Consider the following 20788-nt stretch of genomic DNA (forward strand, 5'->3'; position numbering starts at 1 on the left):
AAGTGAGCTGGTAGGAACGTGTCACAACCTGGCTGATGCAGCCTTTCCAAGAAGTACTCGCCTATTCAGCAGCTGCTCTCTTCTCTGCAGGAGATGGTGGCTCTCTGAATTAAAAACACCTTGTAGGTGTTTACATGATGTGGCTTCTTGGTCTGGTAAATCCCATTCAAAATCTGCCCAAGTGTTGTATTTGCTGTGCCTGCTGCTCTGTTGAAAAATGCACAAGCTGCCTTGGGAGCACAGACTGAAATCTCCAGTGTAGCTGTGTGACTCAACTGTTTGACTTTATCATGTGGCCCCTTCTGTGCCTTTGGTTCTCAAATCTCTTCCCCCAAACCACTTGCTACTTTAGGTGGCTGAAAGCATCCCAGAGCTGCGCTTGCATGGTGGTTAGCAGGCACATTTCTGGCACGGATACTCTGCCACTTCTTGCTTTCAGGGCAGGCTATATATCCAGAAGCGCTGAGGGGATGAATATGCTCCTACAGTGGTTGCAGTTAATTAACAGTGAGAATTAGGCTCACTGTTAAACTGAGCAAAGTGATGGGTGTCTTCCTTTTAAAGCTGTGCAGTCCATCATACCTCAAGTACAGTGACTTTATGTCTGCATCCAGTCATGTTCTGTTCTCTCTTTCTGTAAGATGAAAAAGCAGCAAGCAGATAGTAAGACATCTGGTGTGGATATACTTTCCATGTGCCTATGGGCATCCCCTACATTGTCATACAATTATAGAATAATTTAGGAGGTCATCTTGTCAAACCCCTGCTCAAAGCAGGGCTACAATTTCCAAGTGAGATCAGGTTGCTCAGGGCCCCATCTGCCTGAGTTTTGCATATCTCCAAGGATGGAGATTTTGCAGCCTTGCTAGGCATCCTGCATTTTACCACCCTTGCTGTGAACATTTTTTCTCATATCTAACCAGAATTTCCCTCATTGCAACTTGCATTGGCTTATCCTAAATCAGTACTTCTTGTGAAAGGCAACTGCATGTTAGGTAACAGGTTAAAATACTTGACGAAGCCAGTTCAGTGTATTAGTTTTAAATTCCAAAGTCTTGGGATATTTAATGCGAAAGAGATTTTTCTGGAAATGTACACTTTATTTTATGAATCATTGCAGAGAAAAAAAAATGAAAGTCTTCTAAAGTTAGGGCTATCTGTGTGAGAAATAAAGCTATTACTCATGCACATATACTAAGGATCAGTGCTTATGTAGAAAGTTGTTCAGTATTGATGGGCTGTAAATGACAAGCTCCTGGGTATTGGATTGCAATATACTATGTATTTATTCTAACTGCATTGTGCTAGTCAGTAAAGTGCTGCTATAATGTACTTTTGTGTAATTATTTGTTGGGTACATGAATTGCATTCGGCACTGGAATAACAGAGGGCTGATGTGAAGCATCTCTTAAGACAATCTATGCTATAATGAATTGTATTGAGTGGCTTGCAGCTCACTATAAAATACAAATTATTTTGCTTTTGTTGGTCTAAAAGCTATTAAATAGCAACTTACTAAAGCAAACTTCAGGGAACGTGAGAGAATGTCTTAAATGAAGAATAATTGCCCAGATAGAAGTGTGCAGAAGCAAGAGAGCAAGTCAATGTAAGATTGGTCTGAGCATTGTTTCTAAGCTTATTTTTCTTGTCAAACATTGTTATTTTCAGGAAGATTAATAATCCTTTGTTTTGTCTTGTTTATCTTTGGTATGTGTTGGACTTTTTGAAAACAAAAAGCCTTTGTCAGTAACTGTAGCATGCTTTGAGTTTGAAGAATTGAGAAACACTAGACACGTTACCCTGGGCCCTTTCTTGAGGGCTGTTGGAAGCTGATGTTAAAACCTGGCTGGTTAATGTGCAAACAAATACGTTAGCTTGTGTTTTGACAGGGGTTCACATCGAGGTGGAGACCACAGAATGTGGTCGTTTTGCTCATCCAGACAGGCCTAACTGCTTTTGGTAAACTAGAGGGTGTAATCGTTATTATAAAACGAGGAAATTGCAGTGCAAAAGCTCATGTTGCTTGTGTGGGGTTGTGTGGAGATGTGTTTAAAGGTGGGAGCAGCTGGTGTTCTGTGCACCACGACACATGTTAGTGTTTTAACTAAAGATGACATATTGGAATCGGAGGAAAATAGGTCTGAATGTTTCAGTGTAAAGTACTTTCTCCTGGAGATTGCAAAAGGTAACAAAATACATGATTTCTGTATCCTCTACTGAAGAGGACACCGTTTCAGAAATACATGTTTTTCGCTAGTGTAACCTGAATCTTGTAATTATAAAATAAGACCATGTTAATTATTTGACTTATTCTCTTTAGTACCTGTTGTTTCCTTTTTTGTTTCTTTTCGTTTCACAATGAAAACTAGGGAAGTCTGTTATACTTCTGTTCATATTTAGTTTCACTTAGCATTTTTCTTTTTTGGTTTTATCCATATCTACAGATGCATGTGACTGTACAACATGTCATTCTTAAAATAAATTGCACAGTTCCATCTGGACTATTGTCTGGGCACTGCATGCTGGTTGAAAGAAAGAAATTCAATTAAATATCTTTCAAAATATTTGAATACTCCACCTCTTCTTCCACCCTTCCCATAGAACAATTTTTAATTAGTAGGAATTTGTTCCACAGTGGGTGTGGGGGATCTTCTGAAGATAGGGAAATTCTCTATGCTGTATATTAGTTATTATAGTACTGTCATGGCCAGTGGTGCAACAAACTGAACTTGAAGTTTTATGCAACCAGTTCACTCTGCTTTAGTGATGCCTGGAGCTCATCTGCAAAGATTAATTCAAAGTCAAATACAAATGCTCAGGGGGTTGAAAACCTTATTAGTTGAATATACTCAAAGCGTTCAGCAACTTCAGTTGAGGCCAAAGTCTGATAAAGCCAAAAAAGGTGGGTTTTTTTAGAGGAGTTGGTTTACTTGGGAAAAGTTGGAAAAAGAGACTTATACATAGTTTCACATATTAATTTACAAAAAGTGCCATTGAGAATGGGCTGCCATGTACTGTCATTAGAAGAGACTGCTTTGTACACATTTTGTTGTTCTTCAAAGTGTATGGCCACGTGAAATTTCTGGTCAAATTGCCGGTTAGCAAGCTATAAGAAATTACTGAAGTCTGAATGCAGCCATGTTTATTCACATCAGCCTTTCAAGAAAAATCTTAGCTTTAAAGAATTGTATTTAGAAGAAGCAAAACAAATTGCACCCTATCCTTTCAAAAAAATATCTGTTATTTGCTAGATAACATGCAGTCAATCCAGGAAAGTCCTTTTTAAATATGTGGTTTGAGGTTTTCTTTGGCTATTTCTGTGAAAATGCATACAGAAAAAAATATCCTCTGGGAATAGAAGTGTAGCGCAAATACAAAGAGCAGAGGAATGAAATGGCTTCATAGCATCACAACGTTTCTACTACAGTGCACAGACTGCTAATGTTCCTGTGTGTGGGACAGCAGAGAACTGAATTGTACTTTTAATGCCAGATACTCTCGGAGTCTTTACTTCTGGGTTTTTGGGTTGTTTGGAGCTTTTTTGTTGTCTGCACTTTTTCCTGATTTCACAACCTTAGTAGTGCTTAATTACAAGTAGAAAGTGATGTTGGTAGGTAGGTTAGAGGCAAAATAATCTAAACTTTTTTTTTTTTAAATATTCCTGAATATTTTTCAGGAGAGACTCCTATGCTGTGCTATGAGTTGGACCATGAAGACCCCGATGGTTTAGTAGACCTCTAAGCACACTGCATCGTTATGTAACAACTACTGGCCTCCTTTGGTGCTGGGGAGGTTTTAGCTGGTCCTGGGACTGGGTATACATGGAGCAGTTTTCAGCAAGTCACTGTTGCTTTCACCTTCTCATGCAACTTAATTTCCTTACGGGTCTTTCACTTGGTGGGTGATTTTCACATGCTGCATCATCATGTCTCTGCCCTGGGAGGATGTCAGCAATCCCTTGTGGTGCTCCCTTGGCCGAAAGGCTTTCTGCCCTTCTGACCAGACTTTCCCCCTCCTGCTGTGAGTTGTCACTACCTGATAGCCACTTGCCTTTCCGGATACTGTTATATTCCATTGATGGTGGTGTAAGCATGTGTGTTCGTGTGTGTATGTATCTGATCTTTGTAAGATTCTTGCTCCTGTGCTGTGTGAGAGGATAAAGCTTCTGGGCTCCTTCCTCTGTACGGTTACTTGCTTTGTATGGCAATCTTTCTTCTTCTTCCCCTTCTTAAAAATCTCTCTCTCTCTCACACCCACACCACGTTATCTGTCCACGTGGTATTGCTGTAAAATACCAAAAGTCCAGGGAAAGGATAATATTAAAAAGGACTGCAAATAAGTAAAATAGATAAGTGAGACAAGAGGGCTTTCCCCCCTTTGTTTCCCTCTTATAAATATGCGTGATGAAATGAGTGTCTTGAGCTGTCAGATGTGCAGACAAAACAGGTAACTTGTGCAGTGGCCACCACAGCTAGGGCTTCATCACTGAGTAATAGGAGTGAAAAAGAAAGAGCTCTCAGTCACCTCAATTATTTTAGCTTTGCAGGTCTGCAGGAATTAAAAAACAGTGCTTGCATATGAAATACACCATGTGAAGAAGTGCTGCAGAGCCCCAGAAACTGCTCTCCCTGTTGTTCAGTTCTGTCCCACTCATAAGCTCTGGGCATGGGAGTCTTCAAGGCTTCTGACAGCTTCAGTTCCCCCCCCCGGCCTCTTTGTGTTGACTTAATTTCAGTCAGTGATAAATCATCTTCCATGACATGAGGATGATGTACAAGTCACTTTGAGTATTTGCCTTACTGCCTTGACTTAGGGCCCTTTCGTGCTGCTCTGATTTTATTTTATTTATTTTTTTTTTAAAGCTTAACACAGAATTTTAAAACTGTTCTCTGTGGTAGGAAACATGTCTCTGTCTATGCTATATGAGATGAACCAACATACAATTATCGGGTTCTTAAAATATAGCTGATGCTACTGCTGCTACTATAGCTAAGTATAATGAAGATGGTATGGTGCCCTGTTTTTTTAATTGTAGTTCTTTTGTTTAATGATCCATTGATCCATTTTATTCTGTGCACTACAGCTTCCAAAACCTGCAGCAGTGGGCTTGCGGCAGAGGAGCAGAGCCCGGGGACGTTCCCCAGCACCTGGGAAGGACTCTGACCTGGAAATTCCCCAGAGCTCCTGCGCTCGGAGTGGCTGGCCGCACAGCGAGCTTCCTCTGCCACAAGGGGTTTTTTGAGGGGAAACTCCAAATTTCATGTCGAATGTCATAACCCAACCCGAGCTTTGATAATAGGACTGTCTCATTTTCAGCTAGTCCCATGGCTGGGTTTGTGTTTTGAGGAGGCTATCATCTCGGCTTTCTCGAAGAAGCTGGCTGTAGGCTTTTGTGAGAGGCTAAGACAAGTCACAGGTGAAAAGAGGTCTGCCTCTTCCTTTGTGATCTGACTGATTAGGAGGCTCAGCTTTCTTTTTGTAGATAGATGGGTGTTTTCCTCTCCATTTTGTCTACCTTAGATTAATTTCATTCCTTTGTTCTCTGCCTAGGATTGAATGGTAGACTCCTTGGGCAAGTGGCTTTGTTTCTTTTTTTTTTCCTCACTTGTCCGAGCAACTCTAGAAGAAACTGTTTACTGAAAGCCTGGCACGCCATACAATATCTGTGCTTCAGCACATGAAGTGAATTTGCTTCCTGCAAAGGTGCAAACAACAGTCATCGGACAACAGCTGCCAGAGTTTGAAACTGGGGCAGAGGACTTCTCGATCGAGTTGCCTGTGTCTGAGCCGAGTCATTTGTTCTGTGGCTCAGCAGTTCATAGTGACTCTGATCCCACGGGGCCAGTGGGGACTCCTGTTGTAGGGAGGAAAAAGGGCTTCTGCGAAGTCTGCTCCTGCACCGTAGGCATTGGCCTTCCTTGGGAAGAACACAGAGGGGTTGGAAACACAGCAGGGAAAGGAGAAAGCAAATCTTCCAACTTGGAGGACAGAGCCGCTGCTAGCAACCTGAAGTATTTTGGAGCAATCTTAGAGGCAGTTTTTTGGCCTTCCAAGTAGCATTATAGAAGGAAAAAGTCCCAGCAGAAAGATGAGTACCGTCCGCTTGAGTACCTATGTGTGTAGTGTAATGAGGAATCTGGTTTTCCCTGCTGAGCATCTGGTTCTCCCTGCTTGCCTGAACAGCATCCAGTGGGATGCAGCAGCCTATGAAGTCCAGGCCACATATGTGCTGATTCCTCTGGGTATGCATACAATGAGATTTACTTCTGTTTAGGGAAAAATGACCAGCTGTCCCAATCAATGTATGATACTGAATTCGTTTGTATAAAATAAAGAGAAACGGCTACCAACAATATCCAGGGACAGACCCTTTCAGGCAGTGAAGTACAATGGATGTTATTCTTAGGAGAATAATTGCAGCTGCTGTGGGCAAGCTCTAGTTTTTGTGCACTCTAGACAGATGTAGTAGAAGAATGGGGATCCCTTGACACATCAGAAAATCTGGGGAAAGTGTTTGGATGTGATGAACTGCTGCTGCAGATAGCTGTTTGATTGTGCCTTTGTTTTCAGTCTGATGCTCCTGTTTCAGGTAGCAGCTGGAGCAACAACTGCCACAACCGCTCTGCGGCAGCAGCTGACAGAAGAGTGGTGGGAAATACAGCACCATGCAAATGGTCGGTTGAAACAGGCGGCCAGTTCGGCTTTCCGATAGTGTGTTATAGGACCAGAAGATTTCTCAATACATGGCAATGAAAATTCAGCTTGGAATCATCATTAAAGATGCCAGCAGCATCTTCAAGTGACTGTGAACTGGTTGTTTCTGTTAGAGTGATTTTATCTAAAAAAACCAGCTACCATACTGTGCAGACTGAGGTTGTTTCACAAAAAATTGTGAAGTGTCATTTAATGCCCTCATTTTTCTGCAAGCCTCCCATAATTGGGGCTAGTGTCTGGCATCACTGCAGCAAATAAAGGTCATCTCAGTTTAGAGTTCCTGTGTATGTAAGAGCTTCTGGGCAGGATGATGAGTTGTTATAGTCTACCTTGTATAGGTATAACTCTTCGAGAGTTGACAAAGACAAGAGCAGTCACCCAGCAACCCATGAGTCAACGGGAAACCTTACTGGTAAGGTGAGGTTGTACAAAGGCATTGGGAAAGTGTACTTCTAGTTCTGCCTCTTGATAAATTCTGAGTGGGGGAGCACATGTATTGAAGTAATCCTTGACATAAAGCAACAATTAAGAAATACTGCTCTGCAAATGATAGCTAGAAGAAGAGCAAATTGCTGGAGCAAAATCAGCTCTCTGATGGTTCAGAGCTAGGTGCATAATTTTGGGTTCTCATTCATATTCCTTGGAGAATTCCTGTAGATTGAAATGTGCAGAAGGTCCAATGCTCCTGTACCTTAAAGTATGTCTCTTGATAATTTTGGCTCAGATTAGATTAATTTTTGAAGCTGGAAGCTTTCCAAGGTGACACTTTGCATTTTACTTCTAATTCAGGTGACTAGTCGTCGTAACTGCCACAAATTTCATTTTCAGTATGAATTAAACACAACTTTTCTCTCCTCCTATTTAGTGTCAAAGTCCATGCCTCAAGAGCACTGACAGGTTTAGATAGAGAAATTGGATTTTCACCACATCAGTTCAGCAGAAATTTTGTGTTTTTTATCATTGTTTAACCAGCTCTGTCACCTTATAGAAGTTTTCTGTGGGCTGCATTACTAAGGAAAAATCAAAGTTTGTTTGGAAAACCCTGACTTAGTTTAAAGGATGATTTTGCTACCCAGCACAGAGATATGCTACTGTGAAAATCTCATTGTTTAAAGTCCCATGGATCATTGCACGAAGATGAAAAGGACCTTACGTGCTTGACTGAAAAATTGCTTTCCTGGTATGGTAATACCCAGATACGTAGCCCAGTTAGGCTTATGAACAGATCACATAGAATGAAAATCTTATTATCCAATGTCTTCCTTGATTAAGTAGAATCAAACTTTGTGGTGGAGAGTTTAAAAAGAGAACAAAAAGTGCTGTTTCACCTTAGTGCGTTTAATACAATCTAGCTCTGAACATACTTAATTGAGCAGAAGTGTAGGACCAGCAACACCCTTGTAGGTCTTGTCCTGGTAAAAAACTGCACATAGTATCCGTAACAATGAATCTGTTGATTTTACTCAAGAAAACTTTGGGTACAAATATGTTTTCTTCTTTTTTTCTTTTAGTCCTAGTTGTACGTGTCTAGCTTAAAGCTGCCTCTTGTTAAGTATAGTTTTGTTGAAAAGCCTTTTTTTCCTGACTTGTCTTCAAAGCTTTCTGGGATATGCACATCAAGGGAACTGTAGAAGTACAAGAAAGTAATTGATTATTTGATTTGATTTTTGTATTGTGGATTTCTTCCTTAAAGGCCCAGTGAAGTCCCTAGACTTAAGATTTTTTTTTTTGGTGGATTTTTGCCTTGATGTATGTAGACTTTAGCAGATGTTTACACCAAATGTTCCCTGAGTAGCACTTCTGATTTCTTATGCGGAGGACTGGACAAAGGCTTTTTTGGAAGGTCAGCTTCTGTTTGCTGTTTAAAGCAAGATTACAAGTGTAGGGCTTGGTTTATATATTTTCATCTTCTAAGAGAGTACAGCTTCTTGTGACTTCAGAATCAGAGAAAGAATCGTGTTAGAAGACTTAAAGTTGGAAAAGTCATGCTCTCTGCAGGCTGTGACCATTAGAATGAGGTTATCCTTTGCAGGCAGTCTCGTTACTCTGGGCCAAATTCAGATGTACTGTAAACCATTTAAATTTGCTGATAGTCAAGAAAATGCTCTTTAATAATAATTTTATCTAGGAGGGAATACATACTCATACGAATTGAGGGTTCAGTCCATCATGCTTTCTTCTACGCATGCAATCTGAGCGTGGGCTTCTAGGCTGTTGCTCTTGAATTAGAAATTCAAATATGGATAATTTTAAATTGTTCTAACTTGTGCTTAGGTTTAAAGAAATGAAAGTGCTTTTTGCTTAAGCACTGCATTGTGGTGTGGAGTTAGGGAGTGAATTAACAGGATCTAGAATAATCTTTTAGGTGACAGTAACGTAAGGAAGAATATTTGCTGCTAAAGGGCATCCTTTTGTCTTTCAGTCTCTTCAGGCAGAGATCAGAGATGGCTGCTTAGTTTCTGTATGAAAATAAGCATTTCCAGTATGGAATTTATTTAGTTATTTTACACTCGTACCATGTGTATGGTATGTTCTATTGTGCAGTTACGGAAACTGCATTCTGACTACATTTTTTTGTCACTGTATATATGTTTTGTCATTAGTACAGGAATTGTTTCTGTTTAAGCAGTATGTATATTTATATATCTTGAATGTGGAGAACAGCATGACTTGCCTTTTGCCCATTTTCATTCTTTGAATTTTTTCTTAGGAAGCAAAACAGAAATACACAATAGCCTGGTATGCAAAGGGAAGTATACTGGCAAAGTGGAAGGAAAGACATTCAGAAACGTGCCTTCCTTTAGTAGAAAACTTTCTTCCCAGTATTGTGCTAGTCAGCCTTCCTCTGAACAAAGCCACTTCCACAGTCTCTGTAATTCCTGCATGTAAGTCATAACTTCTCAGAATATTCTTTAAAAGGCTTTTTAAACGTTATCTGTTATATCATGACATTTAATGTCCTCTGCAGTCATGTGGGAAGCCTGTGATAGAGTGAGGAATGTGTGAACGAGACCACTGGATTCCCAGTCTTCCTCCTGTCCCCTGTTGCGTTGAGTTGTCTGTCTATTTTGCCAGCACACCATTCCTGATGATGAACATCATCGTCTCAGCAGGTTCCAACTGTGTTACTACAATTCAACATACTTAGTACCTATTTTTCTTTAAGGTCACTAAAATGAGATACTTAAAAGGCACTGGCTTGCTTGAAGTATTTGGATCTTAAAATTTTTCCCATAGTCTATTATTACATGCCAGGTCAGCCTCAGCTCCTGATTATGCAGCATTCCCACATCCTCCTGCAGTTTTCCAGCTGAAGTCTGTGTTTTGCCAAAGTATTACTTCGTTTATCATCCAGAAAGGGTAATTCCTCAGCTCCTGCTTTCCTGTTCTGGTCCAGGGTGTATACAATGAGGCCCTAGGATGTAGCAAGTCTACATTCCTTTTCTTTTCTTCTCTCCTCATTATGGATCCTAATGTGTGTAAATCCATTGCAAGCCATTTACATGATAGGCCTGCATGGCTGTCTGCGTGAATGAAGAAATTACACGTGATGTATAGATTGCTGTCAGTTCTGCAAGTGTTAAAACCCTTTCTTTTCCTGCATTTAGTCAGTTAAATTTGCGTTAATTGAATTCCTGTCTTATTCTAGCCCTTCCATCAGCTAGGTCAAGAACTTTGCTTTCTCTGTGATGGAGTTAGCTTATATTGAATTTGAGAAGTAACTTCTAAGTGGTCCTTATAATGGATTGCAGAGACTGTGAGGACAAGCAGTCAAATTCTTGATTAGCTGTTCTGCCAGAGAAGAATAGCAATGAGTCAAAACTATGGACGTCTTCCCAGGCAAGAATTTAGTGTTATTCCAAGGAGCTCTTTTTAAAGCCATTTTCCCTGGTAGTAATAAGTAAAGCAACTTTTAAGCAGACAGAATACCCCTCTTAAAATAAAATATGATGCTCCAGGGTGGTGGTAAAAGAAAATATTATTTCTGGTTCAAGTCACATGTAACAGATCATGGCCGTTAAAGCCCTTGTTGGCAGAATGAATCTGTATTGACTGCCTGGTTTCTCTTGCGGGTCATTAGCTTGTCAGTTAATTGGAAAGCTTGTGAGGGGCTTCTCCTTGATGGTGTTTTGTGGTAGAAGAAAACAACCTGGGAATAAACTCAGTTAAAAGCTGTTCATAGTTAGTAACTATGGCTGGTTTGTACATGGTTTTGATTGCTGCATGTGAATTGTGTGATGGGCAAATCTCTAAAAGGGATAAGGGATTCCTACGGTATCGCTCTGAAGGCTAACAAGGATTCAAAACAGGATACTACTGTGAAATTCATACCATAAATAATACAAATACATTTGTAAGAGTCTGCACGAATGCTGTAACTGTAACAAAAGGATTCTTTAGATTCAAGTCTGTGGTTAAGGTGGCTATCACTAGCTTGAGTCAAAATGATGATTTACTAATGATGTAATTTATTGATATGTGTCGGATTACTATAAAATTCTCTTAAAACTATAGTTCTGCAAAATTCTCTTAAAACTGTAGTTCTGCTGTCATTGAAATGGCAGTGCGCAATTCCTTATTTATTTTTCAGTGACTTGATAGATGCTCATAAAAAAGAAATCTGGCTATAAAGAGGGTGTGTTTTCCCCCTCAGCACCTGGACCTGAAAATGCCACCTCCTTAGCAATACAGACTCTACAACTGGGGCTTAGTTTGTAATGCTGTTTTGGATGTATGGTTTAAAAAGAAATTAAAACTTGATCTCTCTTCCTGTTAGCTGTGTGAATTCTGCAGAGGAGTGAAATGTCCTATGAACCTGGGGGGGCTTTCTGTGAGGAAAGTAAACAGATAAGAGGAAAGGCACATGGAAGACGTTTGTTAAATAGAGGTGCCATCTTTATACTGTTGTTCTTCTGGCTATAACTGCACTTTACATTTTGTTATGGCCTGGGTCTTTAGAGTTGAATTTTATAAGGCAGTTTCAGAACAATTGGGTCGGTCACCCATTATTCATTCAATTACACACAGCAGCCTTGCTGCTCCCTGTTGACATCTGTACACAAAGCCCAGCTCTTTTTTACATAACCTAACCAGCTCAGACGGTGATTGTGGGAGATGCTGGAAGTCACTGGGAGCTCCAGAGCCTGAGAAAAGAAATGGCTAAATAGTTCATTCCCTCTGGCATGCCCAGAGGCAGGCAGGAAGCTGATAATGGCATCATTACACGTGTAGTATTTTGTGTTTTGCCCATGTATTGCTATAGAAAAGGGAGAAATTGGAGACTGCTATGTGGGAAATGTTGTTAAACCACTTTTACATAGCTAGCCAGCTGTATTTCTGTTTGTTGCCTTACACAGGCATTGACTTACACTGTCATAAGGGACTTCTGAGGGGACTGCCTCATCTGGAGCTGGAGGGACCCTCATGTGCTGTGGTGGTAATGAGGTGACTTGCTGGGCTGTGGATTGAAAAGGGTGTGCTCCATGAAGCAGGGCATTAGGGAAAGCAATGCAAAGAGCTGTCTCATTAATGCAATTAAATGGTACTCTGGGCAGCTGAATTCTGCCTCTGAGGCTGTCTCACTCTTGTGGGCAGCTGGGCGAGATGGTCCAGCCAGCCTTTCTGTTAGGTGGTCAGTAACTGAGTGCAAGTCCAACTTTGTGTGCTTTGGGGTTCAGACTTGTATAAATGCTGACTCTTGAAACAGGACTCAGTAAGTGCTATGCTTGGAAAATACAAAGGAGCAAGTTCTTAAAAGAAAACTGAAATGGGTGGAGGTAGGCAGCAGGGACTATGTGCATGTCAAAACAGGCACTCAGTCTTAACCTGCTTTCTGAATAACAGTGACTTGTGTTTCTTCCACCTGTATAATGAATGCAATGCTGCCTTATCTTATGAGAGTATCATTGAAATAAATCCAGTGATGTTTCTGAAATGTTCGGATACTTCAGTGCCGAACAGTAAAGAAAAGCTCAGAAGTAAATTAATAGTTCTATATTTGGGAAGAATATCAGCGGTAGGTCATGAAAGAAGTACAGTTTTTATAACGCAGCTAAAGGGAAGAATTGAAATGCTGCTGACTGTCACGTAGAGTGAATTGAGGTGTCTGACGGAAAAGAAAATAGCTTGTGATAAAGTAATTGAACAATATAAAAGTGTACACCTGTGAAGTAGGAGGGAGGGAAGTATCAAAGTTACAAAAATAATCTCTATACTAACTCCTAATGTTTGATTTGACTTGGATTTTTGAACTTTCTGTTAAAAATGTAACCTGTGAATTTATTTACAAGCACCAAAGGCCCAGGTTTACATTGGGTTTGGTGATATCATAGTAGTAAACCTACCTGGTTTTGTATGTGGAAGAAAACCTTGAATTTGTTCATATAAGCATGGACGATGCCTCAATTTCAGCCCACTGTTGAATCAATTTGGTACAAATATTTTGCAGGTTTTTATTAAACAAACTGAGTAGTGATACTTCATATAAAATTACCATGAGAACAAGTGACTGCAGTTGAACTTTTCCTGGCAGAGTTGGAAATTGGGTTGTAAGAGGATAGTTAACTGCAAACTCTTTGTGTCAGAAACGACTTTGTGTTAGGTGTTTGGATGGTAGCCTAGCAAAGCACCAGTCCTGGACACTGCTGAGAACTTCTAAGATATTATGGTTACACAAATAATCATAATTGTGTTTCAGATGGTAAGGAAAATGTGTATAAACTCATTAATTAAGAACTGTAAAGCTAGCATACAAACGGTTTTGCAAACAAACGGGATTAAGTGGGTGGAAATTGGGTGGAAGAAATGTTGGTTAGTCAATAGCAACACTGAAACCAAATATGCAGATTTTATCTTGATATTGGCTCTTTTGTGTTAGTATGAGTCATCTTAAAGACTATGTGCTTCCATATGAAAATGTGTCTTGTGTAGCAGACCGTGATGAGCAGAGAAGGTCAACTTTACTTTATTTTATTTTAATCCCTTCTAGCCTTCAGGAAAAAGAACAATCGTTCAGCATGTCCATTAAAGAAACTACTGCCAAAGTAAGTACACATCAGTTTTAAGTTCTTCAGAACACTTAGAGAAGCAGATAATAGCTTGCATCTTAATAAATTGTCTGTGTTTTAGAAAGTTGTTTTTGTGGTGTTTCTTCTAAACAGATTTTGCATGTAAATATTTTTAAACATACACTTCAAAAAAACCCCCCCCAATTTATATTTGGACAGGCCATGGAGAATATGCTTAAGGAAGCAGATGGAGTAATCTGTTGTTTCTCGGCTTATGTTTACTAGCCATCAGTCCTTCTCAGTGGTCTCCATTTAGGAACAGACTCCTTAGCTTCATGAAATGAAAGTGAATTCTGGTCACAGCTGAATGTTTTCACTCTTTAATACAGAGCCTCTTACTTTCCTAGCTGACTGGTTTCATTGGTATGAAGGAAGAGCATTAAATGAAGTACCTCTTTTCCCCACCCTTTCACTAATAATAAACTAGGAATTTAATTCTCATCCTCCTTTAAAAATACAAAGAAAAGTGATGTGGCATATTTGGCATACCTTTTGTTTCTAACCAGAGATGTTTAATACTTTTCCTTTAATTTTCTTATTTGTCATGGCCTCCTTCCAAGAAAGAGACTACTAAAGTCTTCTTTTTATTTCAGAATGGCTTAGCGAGCCACAAAGCATCTTTGCTCCAGGAGTGCTCTAGAAAAAAGGTCCATTTATTGTAGCTAATTCATATAGGTCTATATAGAACAGGGAGTGGAAAATATTTGAGTTTTGATTAGTAATGAATTTATATTCTGAAATAAGCTTTTGTCATGTTCTTTCTCTAATAGCACTGACCAAAACTAGTGAAAATTTTATCCTTTATAATCTGCTCTTCCTAATCACCTTGACCAACACTTCTAGCATGCACTGTTAAAAAGACCATTTAAAGACTGCATCTCAATACCCCTCCCTCCTTCTCTCCTACTGTATTTTGAGCTCATTCTCCTCTATTCCTTTGCTTAGGTACACATCTTGGGAAAAATTAGTATAGACAATTATAACATGATGCTCCCTCCTGTATTTTTTTAAATGACTATGAATAAAGTATCAAGGAAAAGATTGTAATTGACCTACAGCTCATCTACTAAAATGAATGAGACATTCAGTACCTCAGAGTGATGTGTTGTTTCAAGCTATCTGCAAGCTAAAGCATAAGTTACAGATTTTGCCTTCTCCCCTGAAAATGTGTGCTTCTTGAAGTTTTATTTTATAACCATAGTATCTAGAGACTTTTTCAATAAGAGGTGGAACATAGGGTAACAATCAAAGTCTGCGAGGCAGAATTTCACACCCTGTTTGTTTCTTTAAATATTCAATAGATAAAATATTATTTTAATTTCATTCCATTCCTATGTGATGGCTTTTATTTATTAAAGAAGATAAATAGGAAGCACATAATGAGACTCCTCCAAATAATTTATTCTTTTATTTATTCAGATCATCTCATCCTATTGTTTTCTTCTCAAACTGAATAGAGCTGGTCTTTTAAACCTTTTCATTGTATGGGGAAAACACTACTTTGACAAAGGTCTTTTCTTTTCCCCTGTATTTATATGGCCTTTTCTGCCTCATCTGTGTTGTTCTCAGCTGAGGCTGCAAAAGCTAAGACTTGCCTGTTAATGAAGGGAACAATCTCCCTTATCCACCTTCTTCCTTCAGAATATGTGCTTTTGCTAATGGCAAGATTGTGTGTGTGGGAGATCCAGGTGGATTGCCCTTTTCTTCAGGCAGCGTAAAGAGGATTTCTGTCTTTTCCAAGGTACTGTTGTAAAGAAATGTGAAGGCTACTCAAAACTTATTTTTTTTCTTGAGATGGTTGGAGAAAGAGTAAATTTCAGTGCTTTAGTCAGTGTCCTTGTCTCTGTTTCTGCTGCTTTGGATTAACATCATACGCTGGAAAGATGGAAGAGGATGACAATGGGCAAATTTGCTTTTAGTATTTTGCTGCTTTTCATCTTGATTCCATATATCTTTGCTAACCAGCATCCTACTGGTTTCAGATAGGCTGCTTTTTTGAGTAGTGTTTATGAGTCTGAACACAGATTTGTAAGGTATATTCCTAAACAAGAGCAAGAGCCTATTTTTTTTTTTTTTGAAAGTCTGCGAAAAACCCCCACAAACCACTGAAGAGGATTTTTAAATAGATATAGTAATATTTGATTGTAAAGAACTTCCCTGAAACTGAAAGGGAGGTTTTTTTAGGCTTGAAGCTCGCTGCTCCATGGGCTGCGGCAGAGCTGGTCACGAAGAACAGGGAAGAGGCATTTCTGGGGCCACAGGCATAGGTGCTTGCAATCGGGCTGGTTAGGGGAGGATAGCGCGTTCCCTGGGAGCAAAGGAGGACGCTGGCTTTGTGAATGTTCATCATCTTCGTTAGCTAAGAAATAACCTTTCCTTAGTGGCTCAATAAGCTACCGTAATGAATAATGGTAGCTGTTATTAAGATAAAATAATTAGAAAAAATGAAAAGAATTTGAGCTTGTAGAGTAGAACTGATGTAATGTAGAAGCAGCGCTATTAGTTTAGCGGATGTTATTATTTTGCCTCTCCCAGTCGCTCATTTAGTTTTGTCGAACTATGCCATATGATAGCTCTGAAGATTAATGTTGTTCATTTAGCTACAGAATACACGTGACATTAGATACAAGCAGAGGCTCGCTAACGTACTTATCTCATGTTCCAGAATAATCATCTCTGTGAGTCAGAGGAACTGCCTTTCAGCCTCTGGTCCCTGCATTTGGTCCATTAATAAAGAATGCCAGTGAGCTTGGTTCTGACAGTTGTGCTTACAAAGTGGACAGTGTTCACTAGAAGCTGATTAAACCTCCCACCTTATTTTGCATAATTGCCAAACAGCTGTCTAGTGGTAATGACTTTAAGTTACTACCAGCATGGGATATATTCATGCAGTTTTCCTGGAGCTGAAAGATTCCCCATCTAATTGCAATTCACTGAGCCATTCAGTACCCCTAAAGAGAGAGCGCTGCTTAGAAAGAAGTCATTAAAAACTTTCAGATTTATTTTGGAGATGTGAGACAGAAATGGCCTTTGGGTTCTTTGGGCACGTTTGTTCACCTCTGACAGGTTTGGGTTTTTTAAAACATTTTAAGTGAATTAGTGGGCAAGTCACTTAGAAGGGGGTACTGAAACAAAGTGAAATATCTGGGAATTGAAAAATTATAGTAGGTGCAGAAGTGATGGCATATATGTGTTATAAAATTAATAGGAAGATTCTGAAGTCTTTAGATAGTAACAGTTACTGCTTGGAGGATAGTTCTGTTGACTCAAGAAAAAGATATGACCCATTTATGCTTAACAGATGCTCTCAGCTAAAGCAAGAGGGTATTATCCATTTAAAAGGATTTACAGTTAGTGCCAGATCTAAATTATTATACTTCAGTTGTACAAACAGCTAAGCCATTAGAGCTGCAAGGCTTTTGCACTTAAAAAGTGAAGTGATAGCTGTGCTTCTGTTAATAAGCATGGTATATACACTTGGGGGGAGCGGGGAAGTCAAGGAGGGCAGGGAAAGTTTCCTCTGGAGACTTCATTTCACATCTCATCTCATCTCTTCACGACTGGCCTGTGCCTCTCTTGACTATTGCTTTACCCTTGGTTCCAATGAATGAAATGTTTTCTCAAGTGTCAGCTATGATTTTAAGCAAGTGTTTGATGTCTGCCTTCAGAACAAGGGATTTGCCTTAGCTTGATGAACGATTTTTTCTGTTTGTTTGTTTTGCTTTCCTTCACAAATGATGCAATATGGAGTAAGAACCAATGTTTTTGAATATGTGGGAGTGGTATGAATTGTGTATGCTGTATAAGAAGCATACACAAAGTGGACAGTGTTCGAGATGGTAAGGTACCATTAAATGTAAAGTACAGGAACAGTTGAACTTCATTTCTTTTTTTCTCTTGTCTGTCTCTGTGTTTTTAATACCAGTCCTGATCCATTGCTGAAGGAAGTTCCAGTTAAAAAAATATGAGAGAGAGGGAAAGTCAGAAACCTGAACCTCAGTCAGCTGTGTCTCCTGATTGTGAAATGAAGTACAGTGTTGAGCTGGTATAGCCTTATTTATTGCCTATGCAGAGAATTAATGATGGCTGCTTTGCCTTTTTTTCAGTTAAAATGTGCAGCATGGTATATTATGTATAAAAATGGCTGTACATTCTGTGTTATGGCATCTTAAACTCCAAGCGTTGGCTAATTTACGCTCCACTCCAGGTATCACTGTTAATGCTGAAATTGTACAGAATTCGTAAGATGGCCTTTCTTCTATGTGTGGCCTTAGTATCTAGTAGTGAAACATGTCTGCTCTCATGCAGGTAGCTAATGCTAATACCATTCCCTATTTTTATAATGGAATGTGTGGCAAAGCCTGGAAATTTTGATTCATATTGGGTATTTCTGTAAAGATACCACTTTTTATTAAGCTTCTTTACCTTGCTGTAGGGTGTTATGTCGTGTCTGTAAACCAAGAATATTTGAAGCCCCATTTAAATTGCCTTATACTTTTACATGACTGAATTATATATCATGGCTGTCTGCCTCAATCTAGGTTTGCACAAGTCAGAAACTCTGCAGTACTTTGAGGAGGAAAGTGAGTGATATTGAGAGTCAACTACCAGCTCTACTTGAAGCCAAAATGCTGGCAGTTTCAGGTAAGTTTTAAGTGATGAGAAGGACTAACATTGATGAATGGTGTGTTAGAGCAGTTGTTGACCTTTTCATAGCTGAGACTTCTTAGGAAAAGTTGATGTGCACTTGTGTAGATCCCTTGAAGCCATGGGAAGTCTGGCAGAACCGGGCTGTGTCATGCCTTGTGTAAGGTACTTCAGGCCTCTCTCCACGGTTGGGAACTACTGGCAAAGTGGATGCTGTGTGCTAGGCAGTAAACACGCAAAGAACGTGATACTTTTCCATAGGTGAAATGTGATAAATAATTATCAATAGCTGTTCCTGGACCTTACAAGTTATATGCCTAGAGCTCTCTAGCTAAGAGCATAAATTTAGAACAAAGGTATAATAATTACAAGTGTGGCTTTAAATGACACTTTAAAATGGAATACAATAATTGGCAGCTTCTGCTGTTCAGATCATTAAACAACTAATGTTGGCAGCAAAAGAGCAATTTGGTCCTTGGAGCACTCGTGCATGTTATTTACAACCAGTAAAACACAGAAATGTGATTACAGAGTCTGATACATAACAGCTTTACATGCCACTTACTTGGGATTACTGCACTGTTCACTAAGAAAAAAGGCAAAGCACAGTTCTGTCTCAAGTTTGAAGAGGTGGGTTTTCCAATTCAGCAAATTGTTTGCAGATGTGTAAGTGGGTGTCTCTTTGCTAGACACCTGCCTCAGAGGAAGCTGAATAGGAGGGAATGTAGACTTGGGTACCAGGAATTTTCCAGTGTTACACCAAGTAAAGAAAGGCTAGAAGGTTTTTAATACATGTCAAGGCAACACGTTCTAGCTATCTGGTGATTTACCTTCTCAATTAGATACAAGAATCTAGTACTTGTACACACAAATTATTTTATAATGAAACCTTGTGCAGTATCACATGGTTTGTTTGCCAGAAGTGGGTAACATCAGGCTTGAGCAAAATCCTAAAGGAAATTAAGGACCAGATCATGTATTGGTGCTGAGCATGCTCAATTTCCTTGCATCTCATAATACCTTTTCAAAATGGAAACTATCTCTATTTCTCTGTCTGCCTGTGAGAAGTAAGCTGAGCAATAACCCTTCTCTGCCTGTGGGCTGTTTGAATGTAGGTAATTTTCTTACTTTCAGAAACAGGGTCAAAGTCTTCCCCAGCCATTTTATGACTTTCGTGAGAACAAAACAGCCTGTAAACTGGATGTGCAACTGCTTCGTGCTGCCAGCAGGAAGCAGTTGGCCAGAAAAGATGTACCTCAGCCTGACACTTTGAGAGAGTAAATGACAACTTGAGGAGTATTTCCAAAACATTCATAACAATATTTTATACTTGTTAGCTCTTAAAAGAGGTTGCTTGTTCCGGGAATGAATTCAAAAGACAATTTAATGCTGATGTTTCTATAAACCGTTTTCACAGTACTGCGACTGTGATTGCCTTTCTATGCTTTTTAAGAATCATAGAATCATTTAGGTTGGAAAAGACCTTTAAGGCCATCAAGTCCAACTGTTAACCTAGCACTGCCAAGTCCGCCACAAAACCACGCCCCTAAGCACCACATCTACATGTCTTTTAAATACCCCCAGGGATGGTGACTCCACCACTTCCCTGGGCAGCCTGGTCCAATGCTTGACAACCCTTTTGGTGAATAAACTTTTCCTTATATCCAATCTAAACCTTCCCTGGTGCAACCTGAGGCCATTTCCTCTTGCCCTATTGCTTGTTTCTTGGGAGAAGAGACTGATACCCACCTCTCTAGAACCTCCTTTCAGGTGGTTGTAGAGAGCAATAAGGTCTTTCCTCAGCCTCTGTTTCTCCAGGCTGAACAACCCCAGTTCCCTCAGCTGCCCCTCATAAGACTTGTGCTCCAGACCCTCCACCAGCTTTGTTGCCCTTCTCTGGACACGCTCCAGCACCTCAATGTCTTTCTCATAGTGAGGGGCCCAAAACTGAACACAGTATTTGAGGTGCAGCCTCACCAGTGCTGAGTACAGGGGCACGATCACTCCCCTAGTCCTGCTTGCCATGCTATTTCTGATATTGGCCTTCTTGGCCACCTGGGCACACTGCTGGCTCATATTCAGCTGGCTGTCGACCAACACCCTTGGGTCCTACTCTGCTGGGCAGCTTTCCAGCCACTCTTCCCCAAGCCTGTAGCGTTGCATGGGGTTGCTGTGACCCAAGTGCAGGACCTGGCACTTAGCCTTGTTGAACCTCATACATTTGGCCCCAGCCCATCCATCCATCCTGTCCAGGTCCCTCTGCAGAGCCTTCCTACCCTCAAGCAGATCAACACTCCTGCACAACTTGGTGTCATCTGCAAATTTACTGAGGGTGCACTCGATCCCCTCGTCCAGATCAT

General features: G+C 40.0%; 1 protein-coding gene across 9 annotated transcripts in view; it reads left to right on the forward strand.

The window, feature by feature from the left end:
- DISC1 (DISC1 scaffold protein) overlaps positions 1 to 20788 on the forward strand; it is a 212929-nt gene that overhangs the window by 72407 nt on the left and 119734 nt on the right. For 7 of the 9 annotated variants that reach the window (XM_075495878.1, XM_075495880.1, XM_075495879.1 and 4 more), the window contains 2 exons: positions 13703 to 13757; positions 18323 to 18425. The exons of 1 other annotated variant lie outside the window; for it this stretch is intronic. In XM_075495878.1, the coding sequence (XP_075351993.1) occupies positions 13703 to 13757; positions 18323 to 18425 (158 nt within the window). The remainder of the gene's footprint in view (positions 1 to 13702; positions 13758 to 18322; positions 18426 to 20788) is intronic. One more of the 9 variants, XM_075495885.1, reaches the window with a different exon arrangement.

Source organism: Mycteria americana, chromosome 3 (assembly GCF_035582795.1).
Source record: "Mycteria americana isolate JAX WOST 10 ecotype Jacksonville Zoo and Gardens chromosome 3, USCA_MyAme_1.0, whole genome shotgun sequence".
Taxonomy (NCBI): Eukaryota; Metazoa; Chordata; class Aves; order Ciconiiformes; family Ciconiidae; genus Mycteria; species Mycteria americana.